General features: G+C 42.0%; 1 protein-coding gene across 3 annotated transcripts in view; it reads right to left on the bottom strand.

Annotated features, from left to right (window-relative positions):
- cacna1d (calcium voltage-gated channel subunit alpha1 D) overlaps window positions 1–23771 on the bottom strand; it is a 352130-nt gene that overhangs the window by 45272 nt on the left and 283087 nt on the right. For all 3 annotated transcript variants that reach the window (XM_033036547.1, XM_033036546.1, XM_033036548.1), the window contains one exon: window positions 22820–22950. In XM_033036547.1, the coding sequence (XP_032892438.1) occupies window positions 22820–22950 (131 nt within the window). The remainder of the gene's footprint in view (window positions 1–22819; window positions 22951–23771) is intronic.

Below are 23771 nucleotides of genomic sequence, written 5' to 3'. Positions count from 1 at the left end.
TTTTTTTAAAAGACAGAAAGCACCTACACTGTAGCAGTGCACATACGAAACAAAGTAATCCAGTTTCAATTCTGTCGAACTGCTTTTCCCAACAGAGCCCATTTCAGTTAGTGTTGAGAGCAACCAGCTACTGAACACACTGCACCGTATACTCTGAACAGAAGCATTGATCAAATCCAGGCTTCATCTGGTGATGCAGTGTACAGTGTGCGCTTCTGGCCCCAAGGATGGTGAGAGGAAAGATTCCCACTGTTATTGGCCTTGCTATTTTTCACTAGCCATACATATCAGTTGTAAGAGACACAATCATAACCATGAGACTACACTGTATATGGCTTTTGCATTGAATAATCATTTATTTGTTCCTCAGTCATAGGGCTACGACGCTCTTTAAATAGGTTAATAGCAATAATAGCCGAGATATACTGATGTTTGGAAGAAATTTGTCATATTTAATTGTGTGCTTGGAAATAAATTAGTTATTGCAGATTATGATTATGGGCTAATGATTAAAATGATTCACAGAGAATAAACATCATGACAAACCTGCTGCATCTAATGGCCTCTGTTTCTGTGATATTTTAAATAAAGTTTTTCTCCAGTTTTTTCTTTGCTACCCTGCGGTTGATTATGAAAAGTTATTTTCTTCAGCAGAGAATGATAATTACAATCAGACTGTCAGTACCTCCATCTCCTACATGAAGCCTCACTAAATCGAATCAAAGTAAACCACAAAGATATCAACATAATAATTATAAGAACAGAACTAGAACAAGCTCAGTTCTACTGAAATATTGTTATTCATTTGCAATGTTTGCGTCAGGTTTAGCAGACTGTTCTGGTACATGTTAATTCCCTGCAGCATAGCAAAATTGATTGAAACATATAAATTGCAATTAATGTAATTTATATTCAAATGGAACAGTATTTTTAAGTGTAATGAATAATTTGAATTAGAAAAAAATTTCTAATGGATTTGAAGTCTAGGCTTTTGCTAGCTTTACTGAAGAGCATTGGCCCCAGGTTACTGGCCTGAGTTTGCCAACTCTTCAACTTCCAAACACCTTTGTGAACCCAGCAAGGCCTGACCTCCAAATCCCGCTTCTGAAACCTCCCTAACAGATTTATTAGCCAGAATAACTAAACACGTTATGTTGGATGCTAATTTATATTTTCTTATCCTTTTATCAGCATTGCAATGTGGGGTTTGAAGAACCAAAATCAGACACACAGAACAGCATGGGCTTGACAGTGATAAGGGAGATTATTGGCCCATTGAAATGGTTTGGAAAAGGTTGCATTGTATGGTGGAGGAAATACACGAATATAGTGCAGGCCACGGAAAATGGTGGGGAATGGGGAAAAGAATGGCACTCTATGTGGCGGAAGAAAGGTGCACTATGTGGAATAAAGATGGTATATTTTTGACTGTGAATGGTGTGTGTTAATTAGGGTGCCGGCGGAGAGGAGAGGGAATAGACAGGAAACTACACATTATGGAAATGCAAGCCTTGAAGGCAATGCCTAAATTCTATACAAAGACATAAAATAAGGAAAGTAGTGGGTGGTTTCTGGGGAGGCAGAACGCTGCTATTGATACCGACCTTGCCATAGACTCTCGGGAGGCAGAACCAATTGCAAAGACATCTCTTCCCCATCACAGGCTGTTTACCAGCATCTGTGCATGGAAACAGATCACTAACGAGGTCTGAAGAAGGGTCTCGACACGAAACGTTGCCTATTTCCTTCGCTCCATAGGTGCTGCCTCACCCGCTGAGTTTCTCCAGCATTTTTGTCTACTAACAAGGATCAAAGTGATTTCAGTCAGTGGACTGGAAGTGGAAGATCCTTTGAAGTTTGTATTTACCACATGTGTCAATGATGAAACAAGAGGCTCGCTGCTAACAAGAAATGAGAAAACTGGGCAGTCCAGGGGAAAATTATAAAACTGCGTAGAGCAGGGGAGCAGGGAAACATGATAATACTGTGTTGGGCAGGAATAAATGATAATACTGTGCAGGGGAGGGTAAATTATAAAACTGTGCCAGGGAGGGGAAATGATAATACTTCTGCAGGGGAGGGTAAAATAAATTGTGTGAAGGCAGTTAACACGGAACCAAAATTATGTTGAAAACAATAAAATATTCTTTTAAAAAAACAGCTGTTTGTACTTTCTGACAAGAAATAATTCTAATTTACTCACATTAACCATTCATCTTAATACTCAAACTCACTTAGAATCAGTATACATTCATGTAGAGGCCAAATCCCCAAACCGTGAAGTAAAAATCATACAGAACATTGATAAGTCCATTTTCTGTTTTTATTGCAAATACCATTAATCTGGAAAATAATTGTTTTTTCCATACTAATTTCTGAGCCAGTGAAAAATAATTTCTTATTTTCTCGTGTTGACATGACCATGAGCATAGTGAAACAACCACTAGAACCTTTACATTTAAAAAATCTCCCATTTAGTTTGTGCAAACTGCTATATAATGTAATCTCACATGATTCTATATTTCCTTCAACAGGAAGGTAATTCTACATGGAAGTAATCTCACTAAAAGTGCTTTCATCAATATACCTCAAGAAATATGTTCATTAGCATTATTGAACATGAGTGTTTCAGTGAAAAGCACCATGGAAGCCTTGGGTGGATCAACACTTTGTTAATGCAGCATGAAGCCGCTTTTCTCCAGTGTAACATAAAATAAAGCCAATCCCCCTAAACCAAGTGTGTCAGGTCAGGTACAACTGAAGAATACTGGAGGTAACCTGACGTGAATGAACATGGTTACATTTTCAGGTTCAAGTACTTATCTAAACCAGGTGCATGCCCACACCTTGGCAATGTTTTTTTGCAGGGGAATAGTAAAATAAATCCAACCGTGGCTCCAGCGATCTAAGTCTCCAGCAGCAGTTATTGGCTGTGGAGCTTTCCAGCTGACAGTCCAAAACTAGGAACCAGAAAGCTCCAACCATTCATTCCATAATCTGCAAAGAAGGTACTTACCATCATCTACTGGGCTTCAATAGGTGGGACACAACATGCAAGGATCTCCCTAACTGAGTGGAACTGAGTGCTGGGCCAAAGGGCCACTTTGCTGGGTGCTCTTCCAAATGGGGAACAGGCCATCAAAGGAAAAGAAGAATGGAGTGTTGCTGTAACATCATTGCTATTTCATCAGCATGGATTTAGAATGTTATTCCCAGCAGATGGGGAAATCACATTCATCAGGCAACTATAATGGGGCATCAGGGCTTGATGATTCCCAAATGTCTGCTCTTCACTCGGGTACTGAGCATTTCTCAACATAAGCAGGAGGTAACACTTTTACCATTACACAATTATCAGTCAGATGTTTTATATATAAACAACAGGCACATAAACGCAATTAAATAATTTCAGTATTACGATTGTTACTTCATTTTAAGTACTGGAGATGGAGCTTTTTGATCATGACTGCTGCAACATTTAAACAATATTTTACACTCGCTATTAAGAGAGTAAGATACAGCTATTAACTGTAATATTAGATTAATGCTTAAGAAATAGTTTAGGTCTGCATTAAAATAGCAAATGAATGATATATAAATTCATTAAGGGCTCTCTGCTAATATTGGTATAGGTAGTTCGGAGGCTAACAATCCATCATTTAATAACGTATAAATAGAAACATGTGGAGCTTGAAAATTATTATAAAATTGCAATACCTCTAAATAGTTCTGAAACTGTTTACAGATGTTAATTATTGAAAAGTGAGCATGTAGCCTTTACATCATTTCAAGTACCTCACATGGGCATACAGATACAAGCACAGGAAATTATGGTGATGCTTTCATCTAATTTGTAATTATTCTTTCCAGCAAAGGATATCAAATAATTTTGAACCCATTGTTACTCTAGGATTAATAATTGAGACTAAAATCACTTTAGTTAAAATTCAGATTCATAGCACTAAACATGCAAAGTAAACATGCAGGTTGGAGTGCAGGAGGCTGAGGGGTGATCTGATAGAGGTGTATAGGATCATAAGGGCAATAGATAGGGTAGATGCACAGAATCTTTTACCCAGGGCAGAGCAAACAAGAACCAGAGGATGTAGGTTTAAGGTGAGAGGGGAAAGATTTAATAGGAACCTGAGGGGGAACTTTTTCTACAGTTTAGGTTAGTTTAGTCTATTATATACCAGGGTGGTGGGTATATGGAACAAGCTGCCACGGGAAGTGGCAGGGACTATAACAACATCTGAAAGACATTTGGACAGGTACATGGATAGGAAATGTTTGGAAGGATATGGGCCAAACATGGGCAGGAGGGACTAGTGCAGATGGGACATCTTGGTTGGCATGGGCAAGCTGAGCCGATGGACCTGCTTCTGTGCTGTATGACTCTAGATGCAACTGTGCAAGGTGTTGTGCTACCAAAATGCATTTTGCAACAGGACCTACATTTGGGACATGGAATAGACCAAGCAGATCTTACCATATGCACATTTGGTGCAACTGATTTGGGATTGAATATCCAGCAATCACATGCTGATATAGAGAGCACTGGAAAATAACGGCAATTATATCAAACTAATTATTAGTTAATATCATGGGATAATTCTAATTCAATGCAAGGGATATTTATAATGCCCGTTTGAGATTTATTTTAAGACATTTGAATCAATTACATTGTAGTTATGTGTGCATTATGTTTCTTGGACATTAGGTCATTTTATTTATTTTTAAATATTACTGGTTTTTATACTGGGCACGTCAGCCTGCTTTCTTAAGGGAGACCTTAGAATGTTTGAACATTCCTTTTAATTAATAATATTACCTTTGGTGCCAGGATGGAAATATACCCCTGTTGACTCAATTAACAATGGCAAAGCTAACTATGAAGGTCTAGTTAAGAGTTGATTTAATGCATTTTAGTTACCAAATCAACTCATCCCATGTTGAGACATGTTCTCACTCTTTTTAAATTCCTTTTTTTTTTTTTTAAATCATGCTTTAATATATTGTTCAAATTTCATTACTGGAAATTTTGTGTCCCAGCTTATTGTTTGGGTAATTTATCACACGTCCAGAAGTTAGCCATGTGGGGCAATTTTAGCATAATGATGCTTTTGGTCTAATGCCATGCTAAGCAGTAATAAATGGTGACTCAATCCACATAATTTTTGCATGTTTTTCTTTCATCTTTCCTATAAAAGTAATTCATTCTTGTTTAAGAGCAATCAATGCCATGCATATTTCAAATAACTTGAGGAAAAACTCTAGGTATTCATCCTATGTTCTCTGCCATCTGTTGTACCATGCAACCTGTTGTTAAATTGGCCCTCGTCCAAACAGTGACATTCTATTTCCTGTGACTAATTATTTTAAAATCATAGGTGTGTTTATTAAAACATTTGATGTGTCATCCTATCATCAAATGCTCATGTCTTTGTGCAACTGTAAATTAGAAAAAATAGAAGATGGCTTCCATTGACACTTTGATGTTCTTGTGATCACGACATCAACACCATTTAGTCAATTTTATACATCGATTCCTATCATGAAATCATGCTTCCTTTAAAAATCTGGTGCAATCCAGTGAAATTGGCGATGACACAAGTGGCATTATGAATCACTTGTAATTCCAAGTAGAAGTGAGTTCGTGCTGTCTAATATCACAAAGTCTAAAGTACTTTATAATCCCAGGAAAATAAAGGCATTGTTTCTATCAAAATTAGGATGTAAGCAGAAAAATCCTGATGGTTTCTAGTAGTTTGGTGTTCTTGTGACTGCAACCACCGGAACTGTTCGTTCGTTCATCAAAGTTTAATTCACTAGCATCAAAATCCTTCTTAATATTAGCAAAATTAAATTCAGTCGTTCATGGTCACTGTGGCACATTGATTTTTCTCAGATCACCACAAACAAATCACTGTCACCAAATGTACATTATTTTGTACCAGCAAAAGCTCACTTCCCTTTAAAAGTGGGCATGATCTGATGGAATCCAAGATGGCTGCCAGCAGCAAGATGATTTTCTTCTCAGTGCTTAACTCTGAAACTGTTCAATTGAGCACCATCAAATTTTGCCTGTGGCTTTCTACCATCAACGTCCTTTGGAAATGGGCCATGATCGGATAAAATCCAAGAGTGATGTCAGTAGCACTTCCATTTTCTTGTGACCACACCTTAAATTGTTAATTACACAGATAAAAATCACGTGGATATCCCAACTGCATTTGCTGTTACATATCCTTACATTTTTCAGAAAAAATACTTGTACAGACATTACAATCCATGGAAGGGGCAGTGAAATTTGATCTGTACATCATATGAGGCACATTAATAATGTTTACTACAATATCCTGATTTTTTAATTCAACTGGGAATTGTAAAATATGCAGTGTGGCTACAATCTGAGGAAACATATTTTCCTTTAACTCTGTTTTAGGAGTATGATAGGCATTCCTTAACTAAAAATGTCAACATCATATAGAACAAAATTATGGGATATGTTCTGAATTTTGTCAATAAACATAATCAATTGTTTTTTTTGTTTCAATTTACAGGTTCTACTAATTATCTTTGTCCTACAAGTTTACAATTGGATGTTTCAGCTGTTAAGTATCAGTTCTATTGCTTTTCTGGCAATAATTATAAAGCAGTGACTGCAATGACACTTACTGCTAAATTACTTATGAAGAGCAGCAATTTCTAGTTTTTTTAATTAGAAAACATGCAGGCTAAAATTTTATGTCATGATATATTTATGGATGTGAAGTTTCAAAATACTGTTTGATTTATAACACAAAGTGATTTCTGGACTGGAAGTCGAGGACTGTAAATGTCCGCTCCTTTTAAACTGACATGTTTGCAGTGAGAAAGTGCATATCATATGCTAACATTCTGAACATTAGGAAGAATGTAAATATTGAACTATTGTATGGTTGTATGTGCATGCGTTGCAAATACATTTGTCTGTAAAATGATCCTTAATCTTCAAAATAGTTCAGTGCAGAATTAAAATTTTATACATCTCTTTGTTGAACTGTGGCCAAAATAGTACAGAACTAGCAAATAATTCTTAAAATAACTATGAGTAATGAACATATAAGATGAATTAATCAAGGCCTGATTGGAAGCTAAAATTGAAAGGGGTAACAAAGTCAATATTGACAAATCCAGGTGAAGTTTCCAAAAGTGAATTTACATCGGGCACTTGACATTATACTGCACATAGATTCACTGCAAACACATCTGCCAAAAGGTGAAAGGGAAGTTAGCATTAGCTCTTTTATGGAACAAGCTGTCCATTTCATGCAAATTATGATCTTATTACATTCTATGAACTTGCGTTTCAAGTAGTACACAATGCAAGTATAACTGAAATGTGTTGCAAGCAACTCCCAGAATTGGTATTGCAAGGCCAAAGCCAGAGCAAGTCTTATGCTGCTGAATCCCAACCATATACTGAACGTCATATTAGATCACCTTTTATAGCATAAACCCCAATTATTCCACCCATGTCACATTTGCCGTTGAGCGAGGCAGTTTTGTTCTTAGCCCAGTTGGAATTGAACAAACACTTTTTTACTTTGGACCTTTTCAGTCAATGAAAAGAGTAGCTATTCATCCAATTATTACAAACATTAGGTTGCAGAAGAGAAAAAGTACCATTTGGTTCAATAAGATTTGTACTAGTTTTTTTAAACTAGTCACTCCTTAAAGGCATAGGTTTGTACTGCAGCACAATACTGAAGGTGAACAATAATTGACTTCAGATAGATGTATTAAAGTTGCGTTGGGGAACCAGGCCTCCCATATGACAGGGACCCAACGGGTCCCACTTGGTCTAGTATACAAATAAAATATTGGATAAATAAAATACTTCTAGTTTTTCTCTATTATGCGCTCACTAAAGTGTTAGCAAATTCAGCAACTGTGTAAAACTGAATATCACAAGTTATACCAAAATTAAAAATTGTACCTCAAAGTAGGAATCAATATGTATTTCACAAATATCTCAATCTGACGCCAATGTATATCGCAGCGGTAAAGAAGAGAGTGGAAGTAGGTTGGTGGGTGCTGGCAACTTGGAAGAAATACTACCTAAGATCAAATTGGTAAAAAATAGCAGGCTAGAAATTGTACACATTAAACTTTTTCCTCAGGTGTACTTGTGCATTAAACCTATTTTCCATTAGGTTATAATGCACTAGCAATAATTTCTTGGTCACCTTTCAACCACGGACTCAGGCATGTCTGGCTGCAATTCACCTTAGTGCAACCGATTTTCCTCAACATCAGACATGTACTAACAACGTCATATAATGAACAGTGGCCAAACATAGAAAATAGGTGCAGGAGGAGGCCATTCGGCCCTTCGAGCCAGCACCGCCATTCATTGTGATCATGGGTGATCGTCCCCAATCAATAACCCGTGCCTGCCTTCTCCCCATATCCCTTGATTCCACCAGGCCCTAGAGCTCTATCTTATGCCTCAGTCCCACTTAGGAAACCTGAACGGAAACCTCTGGAGACTTTGCGCCCAACCCAAGGTTTCCGTGCGGTTCCCGGAGGCTTTTGTCAGTCTCCCTACCTGCTTCCACTACCTGCAACCTCCGGCAACCACCTGCAACCTCCGGGAACCGCATGGAAAGCTTGGGTGGGGCGCAAAGTCTCCAGAGGTTTCCGTTCAGGTTTCCTAAGTGGGACAGGGACATAACTCTCTCTTAAATCCATCCAGTGATTTGGCCTCCACTGCCCTCTGTGGCAGGGAATTCCACAAATCCTTCTAAACTCCAGTGAATACAAGCCTAGTCTTTTCAATCTTTCCTCATATGACAGTCCCGCCATCCCAGGGATCAATCTCGTGAGCCTACGCTGCACTGCCTCAATCACAGGATGTCCTTCCTCATATTAGGAGACCAAAACTGTACACAATACTCCAGATGTGGTCGTACAATACAATACAATTACAATACAATTCAATTTATTGTCATTTGGACCCCTTGAGGTCCAAACGAAATGCCGTTTCTGCAGCCATACATTACAAACAAATAGACCCAAGACACAACATAATTTACATAAACATCCATCACATTGCTGTGATGGAAGGCCAAAAAACTTCTCTCTCCACTGCACTTTCCCCCCCGATGTCAGAGTCAAAGTCAAAGCCCCCGGCGGGCGATGGCGAATTGTCCCGCAGCCATTAAAGCCACGTCGGGTGATGCAAAGCCGCACACCGGGTCTTGGTGTTAGAGCCCCTGGCGTGCGCTCGCAGAGACCCGCCGCCATTCCAAGCCGCGCGGGGCGGTGCTGTAAGGCCCCGCTCCAGGAGCTCTTCAACCCCGCAACTCGGGCGGGAGAAGTCGCCGCTGCGGAAGCCCCGAAAAGCGGTCTCCCTCCAGGGACCCGCGGGCTCCCGGTGTTACCGTCCGCCAAACCCGCAGTTGCAGCCACCGAATCTCCGGGGGTCGGGTCGCAGCAGCGTCCACCACAGCTCCACCCGCTCTGGACTCGGCCAGCTCCGCGACGGTGAGGTGAGTAGTCGGCACCAGAGCTCCCGGTCTTCCTGTTGGAGGCCGCTCCTTATTGCAGCCCCAACGACAACGGAGACCCGACAAAGAAAAGGTCGGGTCTCCCGTGCAGGGAGAGATTTAAAAGTTACCCCCTCCCCCCCACACCCCCACACACATACCCCAACAAAAAATAACAAAAACTACATAAAAACATAGACATAAAATAATAAAAACGCAGACGGACTGCAGAGGCCGCTGCTGACGAGAGTCGCGCCGCCTACCGGATGAGCTTCCAGAGCCCTATACAACTGCAGAAGAACCTCTCTACTCCGATACTGAAATTCTCTTGTTATGAAGGCCAACATTCAATTAGATTTCTTCGCTGCCTGCTGTACCTGCACGCCAACTTTCAATGACCGGTGTACAAGGACGCCCAGGTCTCGCTGCACCTCCCCCTTACCTAACCTAACCCCATTGAGATAACAACCTGCCCCCTTGTTTTTGCCACCAAAGTAGATAACCTCACATTTATCTATATTATACTGCATCTGCCACGCATCTGCCCACTCACTCAACCTGTCCAGGTCACCCTGCAACCTCCTAACATCCTCTTCACAGTTCAAACTGCCACCCAGCTTTGTGTCATCCGCAAACTTGCTAGTGTTGCTCCCAATTCCCTCTTCCAACCCATTAATATATATGGTAAACAGTTGCGGCCCCAACACCGAGCCTTTCGGCACTCCACTCACCACTGCTTGCCATGCTGAAAAGGACCCGTTCACTCCTACTCTTTGCTTCCTGTCTGCCAACCAATTTTCTATCCATGTCAACACCCTACCCCCAGTACCATGTGCTCTAATTTTAGTCACCAGTCTCCCGTGCGGGACCTTATCAAAGGCTTTCTGAAAGGCTCCCCTTCATCCATTTTACTTGTCACATCCTCAAAAAATTCCCGAAGATTAGTCAAGCATGATTTCCCTTTCATAAATCCATGCTGACTTGGACTAATCCTTTTACTGCTATCCAAATGCCCCATTATTACCTCTTTAATAATTGACTCCAGCATTTTTCCCACCACCGAAGTCAGGCTAACAGGTCTGTGATTCCCCGTTTTCTCTCTTGCTCCTTTCTTGAAAAGTGGGATAACATTAGCTATCTTCCAATCCACAGAAACTGATCCTGAATCTATTGAACATTGGAAAATGATCACCAATGCGTCCACTATTTCTAGAGCCACCTCCCTGAGGACCCGTGGATGCAGACCATCAGGCCCAGGGGATTTATCATCCTTCAGTCCCATTAGCCTACCCAATACTATTTCTCATCTAATGAAAATGTCTTTCAGTTCCTCTACCCTCTTAGATCCTCTGTCCTCCAGTACTTCTGGGAGATTGTTTGTGTTTTCCTTAGTGAAGTACCGAAGTACCTGTTCAACTTTTCTGCCATTTCCTTGTTCCCCATAATAATTTCACCCGTATCTGCCTTCAAGGGACCCACATTTGACTTTGCTATTCTTTTTCCCTTAACATATCAAAATAAGATTTTACTGTCCTTCTTTATATTCCTGGCCAGCTTCCCCTCGTACTTCATCTTTCCAGCCCGTATTGCCCGTTTTGTTTCCTTCTATTGTCCTATGAAAGTTTCCCAATCCTCTGGCTTCCGGGTACTCTTTGCTGTGTTATACATCTTTTCTTTTAGTTTTATTCTATCCCTAACTTCTCTTGTCAGCCACAGTTGCCTCCTACTCCCCTTAGAATCTTTCTTCCTTTTTGGAATGAAATGATCCTGTGTCTTCCGGATTATGCCCAGAAATTCCTGCCATTGCTGTTCCACCGTCATTCCTGCTAGGATCCCTTTCCAGTCTACCTTGGCCAGCTCCTCTCTCATGCCTTCATAGTCCCCTTTGTTCAGCTGCATCACTAACACTTCCGATTTAACCTTCTCCTTCTCAAATTGCAGATTAAAACTAATCATATTATGATCACTACCTCCTTTACCTCGAGTTCTCTTATCATATCTGGTTCATTGGACAACACTAAATCCAGAATTGCCTTTTCTCTGGTCGACTCCATTACAAGTTGCTCTAAGAATCCATCTCGGAGGCATTCTACAAACACTCTTTCTTGGGGTCCTGAACCAACCTGATTTTCCCAGTCTACCTGCATATTGAAATCCCCCATCACCACAGTGGCATTACCTTTGTTACATGCCAGTTTTAACTCCTGCTGCAACTTACACCCTACATTTATTGCTGTCCTTAATGGAGTTATGACAGCTATAGACAATGCTGTACATGACTGACTTCTCATCTCATGTCCAGGGTGAGAGGGGTAAGATCATCTCTGACCTCTCTCACCCTGGACACAAACTCTTTGAATCACATCCCTCTGGAAGGCGACTCCGGACTGTCAAAGCTGCCACAGCCAGACATAAAAACAGCTTTTTTTCCACGAGTAGTAGCTCCATGACCAAAAATTTGTAGCCTCCTTTTGCCCTGGTATTTTATTTAATTCACATGTTTAATCAATAATGTGTAGCGGATGCAGTTGTCCGTTAAAGAACGAGGCAGACACGAAGTTTGTCCGAAATACTGGTTCTTTATTACTACACTAATTCTCCTCACTCACCAACCCTATGCACGCGAGATTAACCCTTAAATACTCCCCAAGGGCACCCGTGATCAAACCGTGACCCCTATCTCTCGTCACCGGGACACGTGACACCCGCCCCCCCCAAGCGCCGAAGGTTATGTACAGTGCGTGGCCCATCACCCAGTGCTGCCACATTACCCCCCCCCCCCCCCAGAACCGGAGGCACAAAAACGGACGGGCAGCCGAACGAGGCGGCCGGACCTCGTACGTACGTCCCCATGCAAAGGTTTATTTTCTGGTAAGGACGAACTAGGTGGGACCCGAGATGGCGGACGCCCTCGACGGCGAGGCTGGGCCACCAGGACTGGCTCCCTCAGGTCCAAATGGGCCGGCTTCAAACGAGCAACCGAAACGGTCTCCCCCCGACCCCCCATGTCCAATTTAAAAGTCGTAGCACCCGAAAAGGACCTTCGTACGGGCGCTGCAATGGCGACCTGTGGGCCTCGCGGCGGAGGAAGACATACTAATAGTCCGTATGAGCCGGCGGTATGTGAGATGGAGCGACACAATGCCGAGATGATGGGAGAGGAGACAGGCGCCGATCTTCACCCGTAATCGGACCAACATGGATGACGGCGACAACTGGGGGCCGCCAGCGGTTGGGAAAAACTCCCCGGGCACGGTCAGTGGAACACCGTAAACCAACTCGGCTGATGAAGCCTGCAAGTCCTCCTTTGGAGCGGAGTGAATCCCCAGCATGACCCACGGCAACTCGTCCATCCAACCGGGAACAATGAGGCGAGCCTTCAAAGCGTCCTTAAGCCGGTGGTGGAAACGTTCCACCAATCCATTCGACTGGGGGTGATAGGCCGTCAAGTGGTGGAGCTGAGCCACCAACAGGCGAGCCATTGCTGACCACAGCTCCGACGTGAATTGGGCACCCCGGTCGGACGAGATGTCCAGCGGTATCCCGAAACAGGCAACCCAATAGGCCACCAGGGCACGCGCGCATGACATGGTCGAGGTATCAACAAGCGGGATGCCCTCCGGCTACTGGGTGAAATGGTCCACCACCGTAAGCAAGTGTGAAATTCCGCGGGAAGGAGGTGGCGGCCCCACGATATCCACGTGAACGTGGTCGAAACGTCGGCGAGGCACCGCAAAGTCTTGAACTGGCGCCCGGACGTGCTGCTGAACCTTCGATGTTTGGCAGGGAATGCACGCCCGGGCCCAATGACGACCTGCTTCCGCAATCCGTGCCATACGAATCTTGCCACAACCAATCCTACCGTCGCCCGGATGGATGGGTGGGCCAAACCATGAATGGCGGCAAAACCCCGACGACCCCAGGCCGCCAGAAATAGGCCGCGGCTTCCCCGTGGGGACGTCACAGGACGGTGATGCCAGCGGAACACAAAGCTCCAGCCCTGTGATGACAGTTCAGTATGCCCTCATCTCCTCGTCTGCCAGCTGTGCCGCTGCCAAAGCGGTGTAATCGATTCCCGGGGACGCGTCGAGAACGGCCATAACAGCCGGGTGGGACAAGGCGTCCGCGACCAGGTTGTTTTTCCCGGCGATGTGGCGGATGTCCGTCGTGAACTCGGAAATAGTGGTGAAGTGGCGCTGCTGCCGAGCGCACCAAGGGTCGGCCAACTTGGCAAAGGCGAAAGTGAGGGGCTTATGGTCAGTAAACGCAACAAAGTTACGGCCCTCCAGGAAATAACTGAAATGCCTCACCGCCAGGTATAAAGCGAGCAGATCCCGGTCGAACGTGCTGTATTTATGCTCCGTCGGGTTGAGTTGGCGGCTGAAAAAGGCGAGATGCCACTAATGACCATCTACAAACTGTTCTAATACACCACCAACCGTAGAGGCCGAGGCATCCACAGTTAGTGCTGTAGGGGCGTTGACACGTGGATGTACCAGCATCGTCGCCCGAGCCAATGCCTCTTTCGCCCCCTCGAAGGCCGCCACGGCAACGTCGGTCCACTGCACGTCCCGCCGCTTGCCTGACAACAGTTGAAATAGAGGCCGCAGTATTCTCGCCGCGCCTGCACAAATCGGTGATCGAACTGTATCATTCCAACAAATTCCTGCAAGCCCCGCATTGGGGATGACTGTGGAAACCGGTGAATGGCATCCAACCCGTCCCGGACGGGGGCACCACGCTGACCTTGGCCCCCGTATCAACCAAAAATCTTCCGCCCGAACGCCGGTCCCAGGCATAAAGGCGATGAACTTTGCTGACCGCTGCAGTGATTACCGGCGGCCGGCACCAGAGTTTCCCGGAAACGCACAGGATGGGCGGCATTTGCGGGCTGCCGAGCCCCAACGCTGGTGGTAAAAGCACCACTCCCCTTTAAGTTTTTCGCCTTTAAGGGCAGGCTCCAGATGCTCCGTGGCGCCCCTTGTGGCCGTGGCTCTAGGACTGCGCCTTCCAGGGCACTGTGGACACTCGATCCAATTGGCCCACTTCCTGCCGTCTGGACAGCCACAGCTCTTCGGCATGTTTGGCTAGAGTCCGGGGGTTTTCAAAACTTAACCCTATGAGGAGTGGGCGGATGTCGTGTGGAAGCTGTTGCAGGTAGGCATATTCAACAAGCATGGAGTGGTGGTGGCCATCCATGGCCGTCCGATGGTTTACGGTCACCGAGTCCGCCCATGTTGTAAATGCGGGCCGTTCGCATCATCCGACTGAGGCCGAAGGTATGGAACAGCAACGCCTTCAGGCCGCCATATTTATCGGCCGCTGGTGGATCCTGCAGGAAGGGGATGGTTCGCCCAGCCGTTTCTTGGTAGCAGGTCACATCGTTTGTTACCCCGCGAATGAAGAACTGTGATTCAGCCTGCTGGAACCATACCTGTGGCTGGGTGGTCCAGAAGCTTCAGGGTGATGGCACTGAGTTGGGCCTGGTCGTCGTCGGCAGCGGCGGCAAAGGGTTGGGTTTTGGCGGGGCGCATTTTTCTTCCAGAATATCTATTCTGGACGTCGGGGTCACCAAATTTAGCGGATGCGGAGTTGTCCGTTAAAGAATGAGGCAGACACGAAGTTTGTCCGAAATACTGGTTCTTTATTACTACACTAATTCTCCTCACTCACCAATCCTGTGCGCGCCATTAACCCTTAAATACTCCCCAGGGGCACCCGTGACCAAACCGTGACCCCTATCTCTCGTGACCCCACCAAGAGCCAAACGTTATGTACAGTGCGTGGCCCATCACCCAGTGCCGCCACAAATGTTTTATTATTAATGTTTAATGTTTTATGTGTCATACCTAACTGTCACTGTATGTCATGTTGTCACTTGTGGGCGGAACACCAAGGCAAATTCCTTGTATGTGAATACTTGGCCAATAAACTTATTCATTCATTCATTCTAACTCATGAGTTGTCTATCAACATTGAGCTCAGCAACCGAGTGAGCTGCTGCTTGCCCCAGTGGAACGCCATTTACTAAATAAATATGTAACTGCACAAAAGCCTTAGTTTCCACGCTGTAATGAATCAAACCTGTAAATTATTAAAATAAGCATGGATTTATTTTATCCTCCTTTCCAAACCGGCCACTCTCCCCTCTTACATTATATAACATCCCAAACCACAGTACTGAGAATCCCCCAAACTGCTGCAAATAGCATCCCATCAACAATGTAGTTTCTCCTTCTGAATGGTCTCATTCCCAACAAATATGTACACCATCCTTACACTAACTTTCCTTGTAGAAACAAGGAAGTGCAGGTGCTGGTTTACACAAAAGGACACAAAGTGCTGTAGTAACTCAGCGGGTCAGGCAGCATCTGTGGAGAACATGGATAGGTAACGTTTCACAGAGTGCTGGAGTAACTCAGCGGGTCAGGCAGCATCTCTGGAGAACATGGATAGGTGACGTTTCACAGAGTGCTGTAGTAACTCAGCGGGTCAGGCAGCATCTGTGGAGAACATGGATAGGTGACGTTTCACAGAGTGCTGTAGTAACTCAGCGGGTCAGGTAGCATCTCTGGAGAACATGGATAGGTGACGTTTCACTGAGTGCTGGAGTAACTCAGCAGGTTAGGCAGCATCTGTGGAGAACATGGATAGGTGGTGTTTTGGGTCAGGACCCTTCTACAGACAATGTTGGGGGTGGGGTGGTGGAAAGAAAGATAGGTGGCCACAGGCGAGGGGATCCTCTGATGGGCAGATGGTTGGAACTAACTTTCTGTGGTAGGTTAGTGGATGTCACGCAGTCACCATGATATGACGTACGACTAAAGTTTGTTAATTGATAAACATGCTGCATAATTAACCATATGTGGCACATTAATTTGATGTTTACTTTGCTTCACCACATTGGTAGTTGAAACATTCACCCAAAACCAGGATGCCCAAATTAAGTCACACTGCATCGCACTGTCCACGATTTAATTCTCCGATAACTCTGGGATCATCTTTGAAGGAATGAATATTTCCATAATCCCTTTTTTCCCAATGACTAAAAATGTAATCTGGTTTAGTTTCCATGTCCTCTGATACAGAAGGCCTTTCTGTTGGTGAGAGCTACTTCAAGCTGGGAGTTCAGAATATGCCTAATGATGTTTTGAGACATTGGAAAATAGTAAATAAATCCTGCAAGCATAGAAGCCTAATATGAAAAAAAAAGAATTACATTTTAAGACTCTGTTATGCACACCCGATGTTTGTCCAGCTACCTATTGAGCTCCACTGTACAGCAACCTTTCTGCCTACCATTCTGGGATGCCTGTTGAGGTACAAGAAGTAGGTTCTGCATGAGTGCATGGTTTAAGCCTGTGCATTATTAATAACTTGAACTACACGAGTAGAATCATTTTCTTTTTATATCATTGGCAGTAACAACATTGTTACACTTTGAATGAATGCACCCTTCATGATTAAATATTTTCTCACAAAGTTCTGAATTAGATCGTGTCGGAAAGAACTGCAGATGCTGGTTTAAATCAAAGGTAGACACACAATGCTGGAGTAACTCAGCGGGCCAGGCAGCAGTTCTGGAGGGAAGGAATGGGTATCGCTTCGGGTCGAGACCCTTCTTTAAAGCTGAATTAGATCTTTGATTTCCTCATTGGCAGACCACAAATCAGTTTGAATTGGCAACAATACTTCCTCCTCAATAACCATCATCATAGGAGCACCTCAGGGCTGTGTGCTCAATCCCCTGCTCTACTCTCTATATACCCATGACTGCACAGCCAGACACTGATCCAACGTCATCTTTAAATTTACTGACGATACCACCATGGTATAACAAATAATGGGTAACAATGAGTTATTGTACAGAATGGAGATTGATAATCTGATTCAATTATGTCAGAAGAATAATCTTGCTTTCAAGACCAGGAAGCTGATTGTTTATCCAAGAAGTATCTATCTGAGATTATTGACTTCAGGCAGGAGAACCTGGGGATCATGTCTTCATTGATGGGATAACAGTGGAAAGAGTCGACAGCTTCAAGTCCCTGGGCGTGCATATTTCTGAACTTCTACCCTGGGCCCAGCAGATTGAAGCAATCGCTAGGATCACTCAGCAACCCTCTACTCCCTCAGAACATTGACAAGATGCACTGTGTCACCAAATACTCTATCCAACAGATGTACAGTAGAGAGTACACTGGCTGATTGCATCATGGCCTGGTTCGGTAACTCCAATGCCCAGGAACAAAGAAGACTGCAGGGAGTGGTAGACATTACCTGGTCCATCGCAGGTATTGACCTCCTCACCATCAAAGGGATTACCAGGAGGCGTGTCCTCAAAAAAGCAGCAAATGTTATCAAAGACCCATACCACCCCTGGCAATGCTCTCATCTCATTACTACAATCAGGGAGAAGGTACAGGAGCCGGAAAACCATGACCAACAGGTTTAACAACAGCATCTTCCCTGTAACCATCAGGCTCTTGAACACTGCACAACACTAACCACAACCTCAGCAATAGTGATCTTCTTTGGACTACAGTATTTGGTTGCACACTATTATCGTCTGGTTACCTCATACTAATCTATTATATTATTGATTATTGTATGGTTATTTAGTGTTTGTAATCCTGAATGTGGAAGCATTAACAAACAAAAAAGGCTCCACATTCAGGCCATCATTTTCAGAGATGTGATTTAACATAAATGCATTTATCCAACAATGTCATTGTATAACCAAGCTAGAGCTGGGGAGATCCTGCTGGTGGGTCAGCCACTAGCAAAGGATCAAAATCAAACAGTAAATGCTTCTGACATCCACAAATAGATGCTGGGCTGTACTTTAATCTTTGTGACAGGGAATTGAGGCACAGTGGAGATTGGACTAGTGGGATGAGAGACCTGATACTATTGGTGCTGTTCAAAGTTTGGATTGCCTATTTTGCTGTCCTCCCAGCTGGTAAAAGCAACATCCTATCCTAATTTGAATGTTTTGAAAGGTACTTTATAAATGTTCTCATATCACATAAAGTCCTTTCTTAAATAACATTTTAGATTTCACTGAAACGACGATAATAATCTCACATAACGAGACTAAATATTTTCTTTTTGTAGTTAATTCAGAACCTTAACTTGATCATGTAACATATTTTGTACATAACGGTTAATTTCCAATATAATAACTGATTTTTATTCATTCAAAACATTTAAGGATGAATACCAAACCAATAAACACATATCAAAGTTTCAAAGCTATGTTTCAAAGTCCTGCATCACTATGACAAATTGCTGAGGATTTCTGCCTTCAAGTAAATATATTTTGTATTCAATCCAATTTATGACATCTGCTTAAATTTATTGAGAACAACGGTGTTGAAAGAAGTAATAAAGAAATGAATACATGCCAGATAATGATGATAAAATACAATATGAACATAAATCTAGCTGTTTGATTTGAACTGTGGTATTGTTACATAGAAACTAGGTGCAGGAGTAGGCCATTCGGCCCTTTGAGCCTGCACCGCCAAGTTACAATGGTTCTGATTTTACCTTTCAGCACTGTCATTAATCTGGTTATTGTATAATAATGTTACCAGCAACATTATAGGGCCACAGCACTATGCTACTGTCGAAATAGCAGAAAAGGAACGATGTCCATTTGAAAATACCATTTTTGGCAAAAAGCTATTCTGAAATACTCTGATTCAACTTGGTAGCTGCCTCAAAGAAACACTGACCTAACTCGATACTTCCTTTAAGGAGCAAATGTTTACACAGAACAATATTTGTAACTTTGGTTGGGGTTGGGAAGAAGCCATTGACTATCAAGTATGGAGCTGGTCATACTTCTCAAAGATGAACAGCTGGTAAACTAAGTCTACAGAACAGCATTGTTTTGATTCATTAAACTTAAATTAATAAATGGAAACTTCATGCTTCCCTTTCAGATTCCTTTTGTTGAAATAGAATTATAGTTTGAAAAAGGGAATATCCTTTGAGTCACCTTGAACAATCCCAGAAACACAAGAGTAATTGTAACATGGAAAATAGAAAAAGTAGATCTGCCCCTGCAGGCTCTGCCATTCAATAATTCTGACCTCAATTTCTTTTTCATTCTCTCTACCCTTGACTTCACTACAGTTCAAAATGTTCTATTTTTGCCTTGAATATGTTCAATGATTCATCACCACAGCTCTCTAGGACAGAGAATTCCAAAGATTCACCACCTCTGAGAAAATAAATTTCTTAGAGGCGATGCCCTTATTTGCCATGGTGAGATGCATCTCCTCAGTTTATATGCTGTAGGCCTCCTCAGAATCTTGACTGTTTCACCTCTCATTCTTCTAAATACCAATGAAGCCAGGACCAACTTGTTCACCTGTAAGCCGTGCTTTTAATATTCTGTGACAGTCCATTCTACATTACCCCTCTCTCTTTGGCATTCTAGAATGTTCCAATAAAGTTTAGTTTAGTTTAGTTTATTGATACAGCGTGGAAACAGGCCCTTCAGCCCAGCGGGACCGTGCCGACCAGCGATCCCTGCATATTCACACTATCCTGCACACACTAGGGAATTTGTTTTTACATTTACCAAGCCAATTCACCTACATACCTATACGTCTTTGGACAAGTTCAAGCCTTGTCTTCTGGTCAGGCACATTACAGCTTATGAGTTCAGCAATTTCAGGCAATTAACTATTACAGCCATGCATCTTGATTTATAAAAAGATTTCCTCTTCAAATTAATTTGAAATGTCATCCATCTCCTCCATATCTACCTTTGGTTAATCACGAGCTTTTACTACCCACTTTAACAAAGTAAATAATCTAAGTAAACTTTTGTTAATTCTGATGAAGGTTGTAACTGGTTTACTTGTCAGCTGATTAGGATATCGAGACTAAAGTGGGATCAACGTTTGGGGCCATTCTGCTGTCAGTTTTACCAGTTTGTCGTTGAATTAGTAATAAAAAGCTGACTGAAACGGTTAGACAACATTGTACCATGGCTATACTTGCTGCTTCTAAGACACGCAGCATACATGGATGAAATAAGCATCTCATGCAGCTAAAAGTCATTTATGAAGCTGCCTGTATCTCTAAAAGTCATTTATGAAGCTGCGTAAGTCTCCAAAAGGTAACATAAATTACTCTTTCACATTTAATAACTGAAAAGATCTTTTCCCAAGACAGTTTCTGAGATAGATAAAAAATTAACCATCTCTAAATAATAATACCATATATGTCTTTTACCATATATCTTTTACACAAATGCCTACAAAAATACAGATAAAAATAATGATATGTCATTAATCCTTTCAGCTAAGCGATGTACGGTTGTAAAACCCATGATATCTATCAGAGGATTATTCCACAATCAATGCAGGTCCGTTATATTCTTGAACTGGTCGATTACGGTTGCTAATCTCAGTAAAAGGGAATTGTGAGAGTTTGTTAATAGTGGGTGGACTAATACCATAAGCAGTCATTTTTGACTGATATAAACTAAAGGTAACTGAGATTTAGGAGCAGAGTCAACCCAGGTAAACAGGCTAAATCAGCCAGGAAATATATATAATGTGCTTATGTTAATCCTGGCCAGATTGGAGAGGCTAGGACTTTAAAATTAGGTAAAGGCTTCAGGGCTGCTGGGATATTTGGTCAATTTAAAAGTGCTCTCTGTGGAACTGGGACAATCTGTAGAGTGGTGCCAGTCTGTCTAGAGCCTAGATCCAAGCTGCAGGAAGGGAATAGGAACTTCTGCAGACCCTGTCAATTAGGTGCAAAATGCATAGAATGGATTGGATGACATACCAGACATACACCTTGTAAATAATTGTAAATAATGTTGCAAAACTTTACTTTACTGAATGTTGATTGGATGAGGTATTGAGCCTTGTCTGGTTTTCTTGCAGCTCAATAATACAGTGGCTAATACATTGTATTCAAACAATGTTCCTCCGAGAAACATTGTTTGAATACAATGTATTAGCCACTGTATTATTGGGTTAGGGAAATGTCTGTTATGTATGGGGTTAATCGATATCTGTAATTGGATTGTAAAGAGACCACCCCCATGTGGTTCGGCCCCTCAAGGTCCGGGGACCTATAAAAGTCCGCTGCCACAAGGTCCCGCGTCGACCTTCTGAGAGAATGCTTTGGACTGCGTGACCTTCTGGAGTGTCTCTGTTTGAGCGAGGCCCAGAGGGCTTGATCAGGCAGATACGAGGATCGAAGCCGCGGTGGTTAGGTATAGTAGTTGAACTGTAATTGTGTTTTGTCATAATAAAGATTAGTTGATCAAGTGCTTGACTCAGTGGTTTTTGACTGAAACTAGACTGGGGGGGAAGCTTAGAACGAGCTATTTACACTTACATCACACAAATATTTTCCAGGTTCCTATTAAGAATGACTGATCTACAAAAGCAGCAACTTTATGCATTAATCCCTTTATGTTAAGAAATATTATTCTACCATTTAAGATGTGATTTAATATTGTGTTGTTCTCATAATGCAACCAGTTATTACAAATTGCTGAAGAATTATTTGGTTTGCAATACCCAGGGCTAAGTATCCAAGCCTAGATATGGTTCATCATTAATAATTATTTTAATGCTGACTAAAGAAGCAACAATGCAAGCATGCACATTCCAATCAAACTGTTCAAAATGCACATTATCTTCAGTACCATGTTCTGGCTTGATATAGCTTTACGTTTAGCAGTCTTCCCACATGTGCCAATGCAGGCTAATCCAGTCCTAGTGTCATGCACTAAAATTGCTTGAGGTGCTTTATTAAAAGTCTTTATCTTTGAATAATGAATCAGTTTGACCATGAATGGTTCAGCCATGAGCATATATAAAAGCTGCAGTAAATAAAGAGCAAAGTAGCTACATGCATCTCAGTGTTCCAACCCTCATAGTACCTTGTGCTTTTGCAAATTATGCAGGATGATGCAATTGATTTCACATAATATATCAAAACATTACATCAACTTGGTCTTGAAATTATACACTGAAATAGTAGCACATAAAAACATAGAGGTTGTGTCTGTAATTCGATGAAATATTAAGCTATGGTTTATGTAACCTCTGCTAATACAGCAATAAAATATGTTTTAAGCAAATACACAGCTCGGGTATACTACTATTGCATAGCATAATTTAAAATCCTTTATCATTAAAATCAAATAGTGTACATATAGTCAGTCATGTTGTACGTCCTTTAATCAATTAATTTAAAAAAAAATTAAAAACATTCCTTACACATTCTCAAATTAATCTCACCTGTAGAGCAACTGTAGTATTCTTTCTGGGTTGTTTTCCTACCAAGCCTTGTTCCTTGCGCCGCTTGAATTTCCTAAAGTAGTCCTGTATCAGGAAGGTGGCATAGAACTTCCCCACGGTTACCTCATCATCTATGTGAATAGACCAAACAGAATCCCCCTTTTTCACAACAGTACCTTCTTTCTACACATGCCACAACTTTGACTGCGCTTTGCATCCTATGTTCCAAAGTTCAGAACGTGTTTATCTTAAATAATAATCATAAAGATATTCCTAAAAGATTAAACCAAGAAGGATAAATTACATTGAAGAAGCAAACAGCACAAAATATAATGTTTAGTGCAGAGCTAATTAGTGATATAATCAAAGGTGAATAAAGCACATCACATTTCTCACCCAAAACTGGCCAAGTAATAAACTGGAAAATGCTAGGCATTTTGTGCCTTGTGTAGGGATTTCCTTTAATATTCGATGTAGTCCAACTATTATATACATTTGTAGCTGCTCTGGAGCTTTACATATTTGAAATTAATAGGTAAATAGCACCACAATCCACTGAGTTGGATTAGTAGTAATAAAGCATTTTACTCTTCAAAATTATAGAAACTTTTCAAAATATTCACATTTTACAGGAACTTGTGAATGTTTTGCTATTGTAAATTCAGCGAAATACTTATAAACATAGACCTTGAATTATGAAATGCAGAAAGTGCCCCCATACTTCACGTATACAAGCTACATATATTGTACAAAAATAGTTAATAAGACTCAAAAAATAATTATGGAGCAATCTCAGGACTCCAACCAGTGGTCTTCTGATTAGCTATGTATTCAAAAAGAGACCTTAAGTAACATTCCTAAATGTCTTTACTAATAGAGATTCTTAACTACTGTTTTAATCTAGAAGAAGAAATGCTTACATTTATACATCACTCTTTATACATCTTTAATT

This window comes from Amblyraja radiata, chromosome 18 (genome assembly GCF_010909765.2).
Source record: "Amblyraja radiata isolate CabotCenter1 chromosome 18, sAmbRad1.1.pri, whole genome shotgun sequence".
NCBI lineage: Eukaryota > Metazoa > Chordata > Chondrichthyes > Rajiformes > Rajidae > Amblyraja > Amblyraja radiata.
This window is presented reverse-complemented; position numbering and strand designations above follow the sequence as displayed.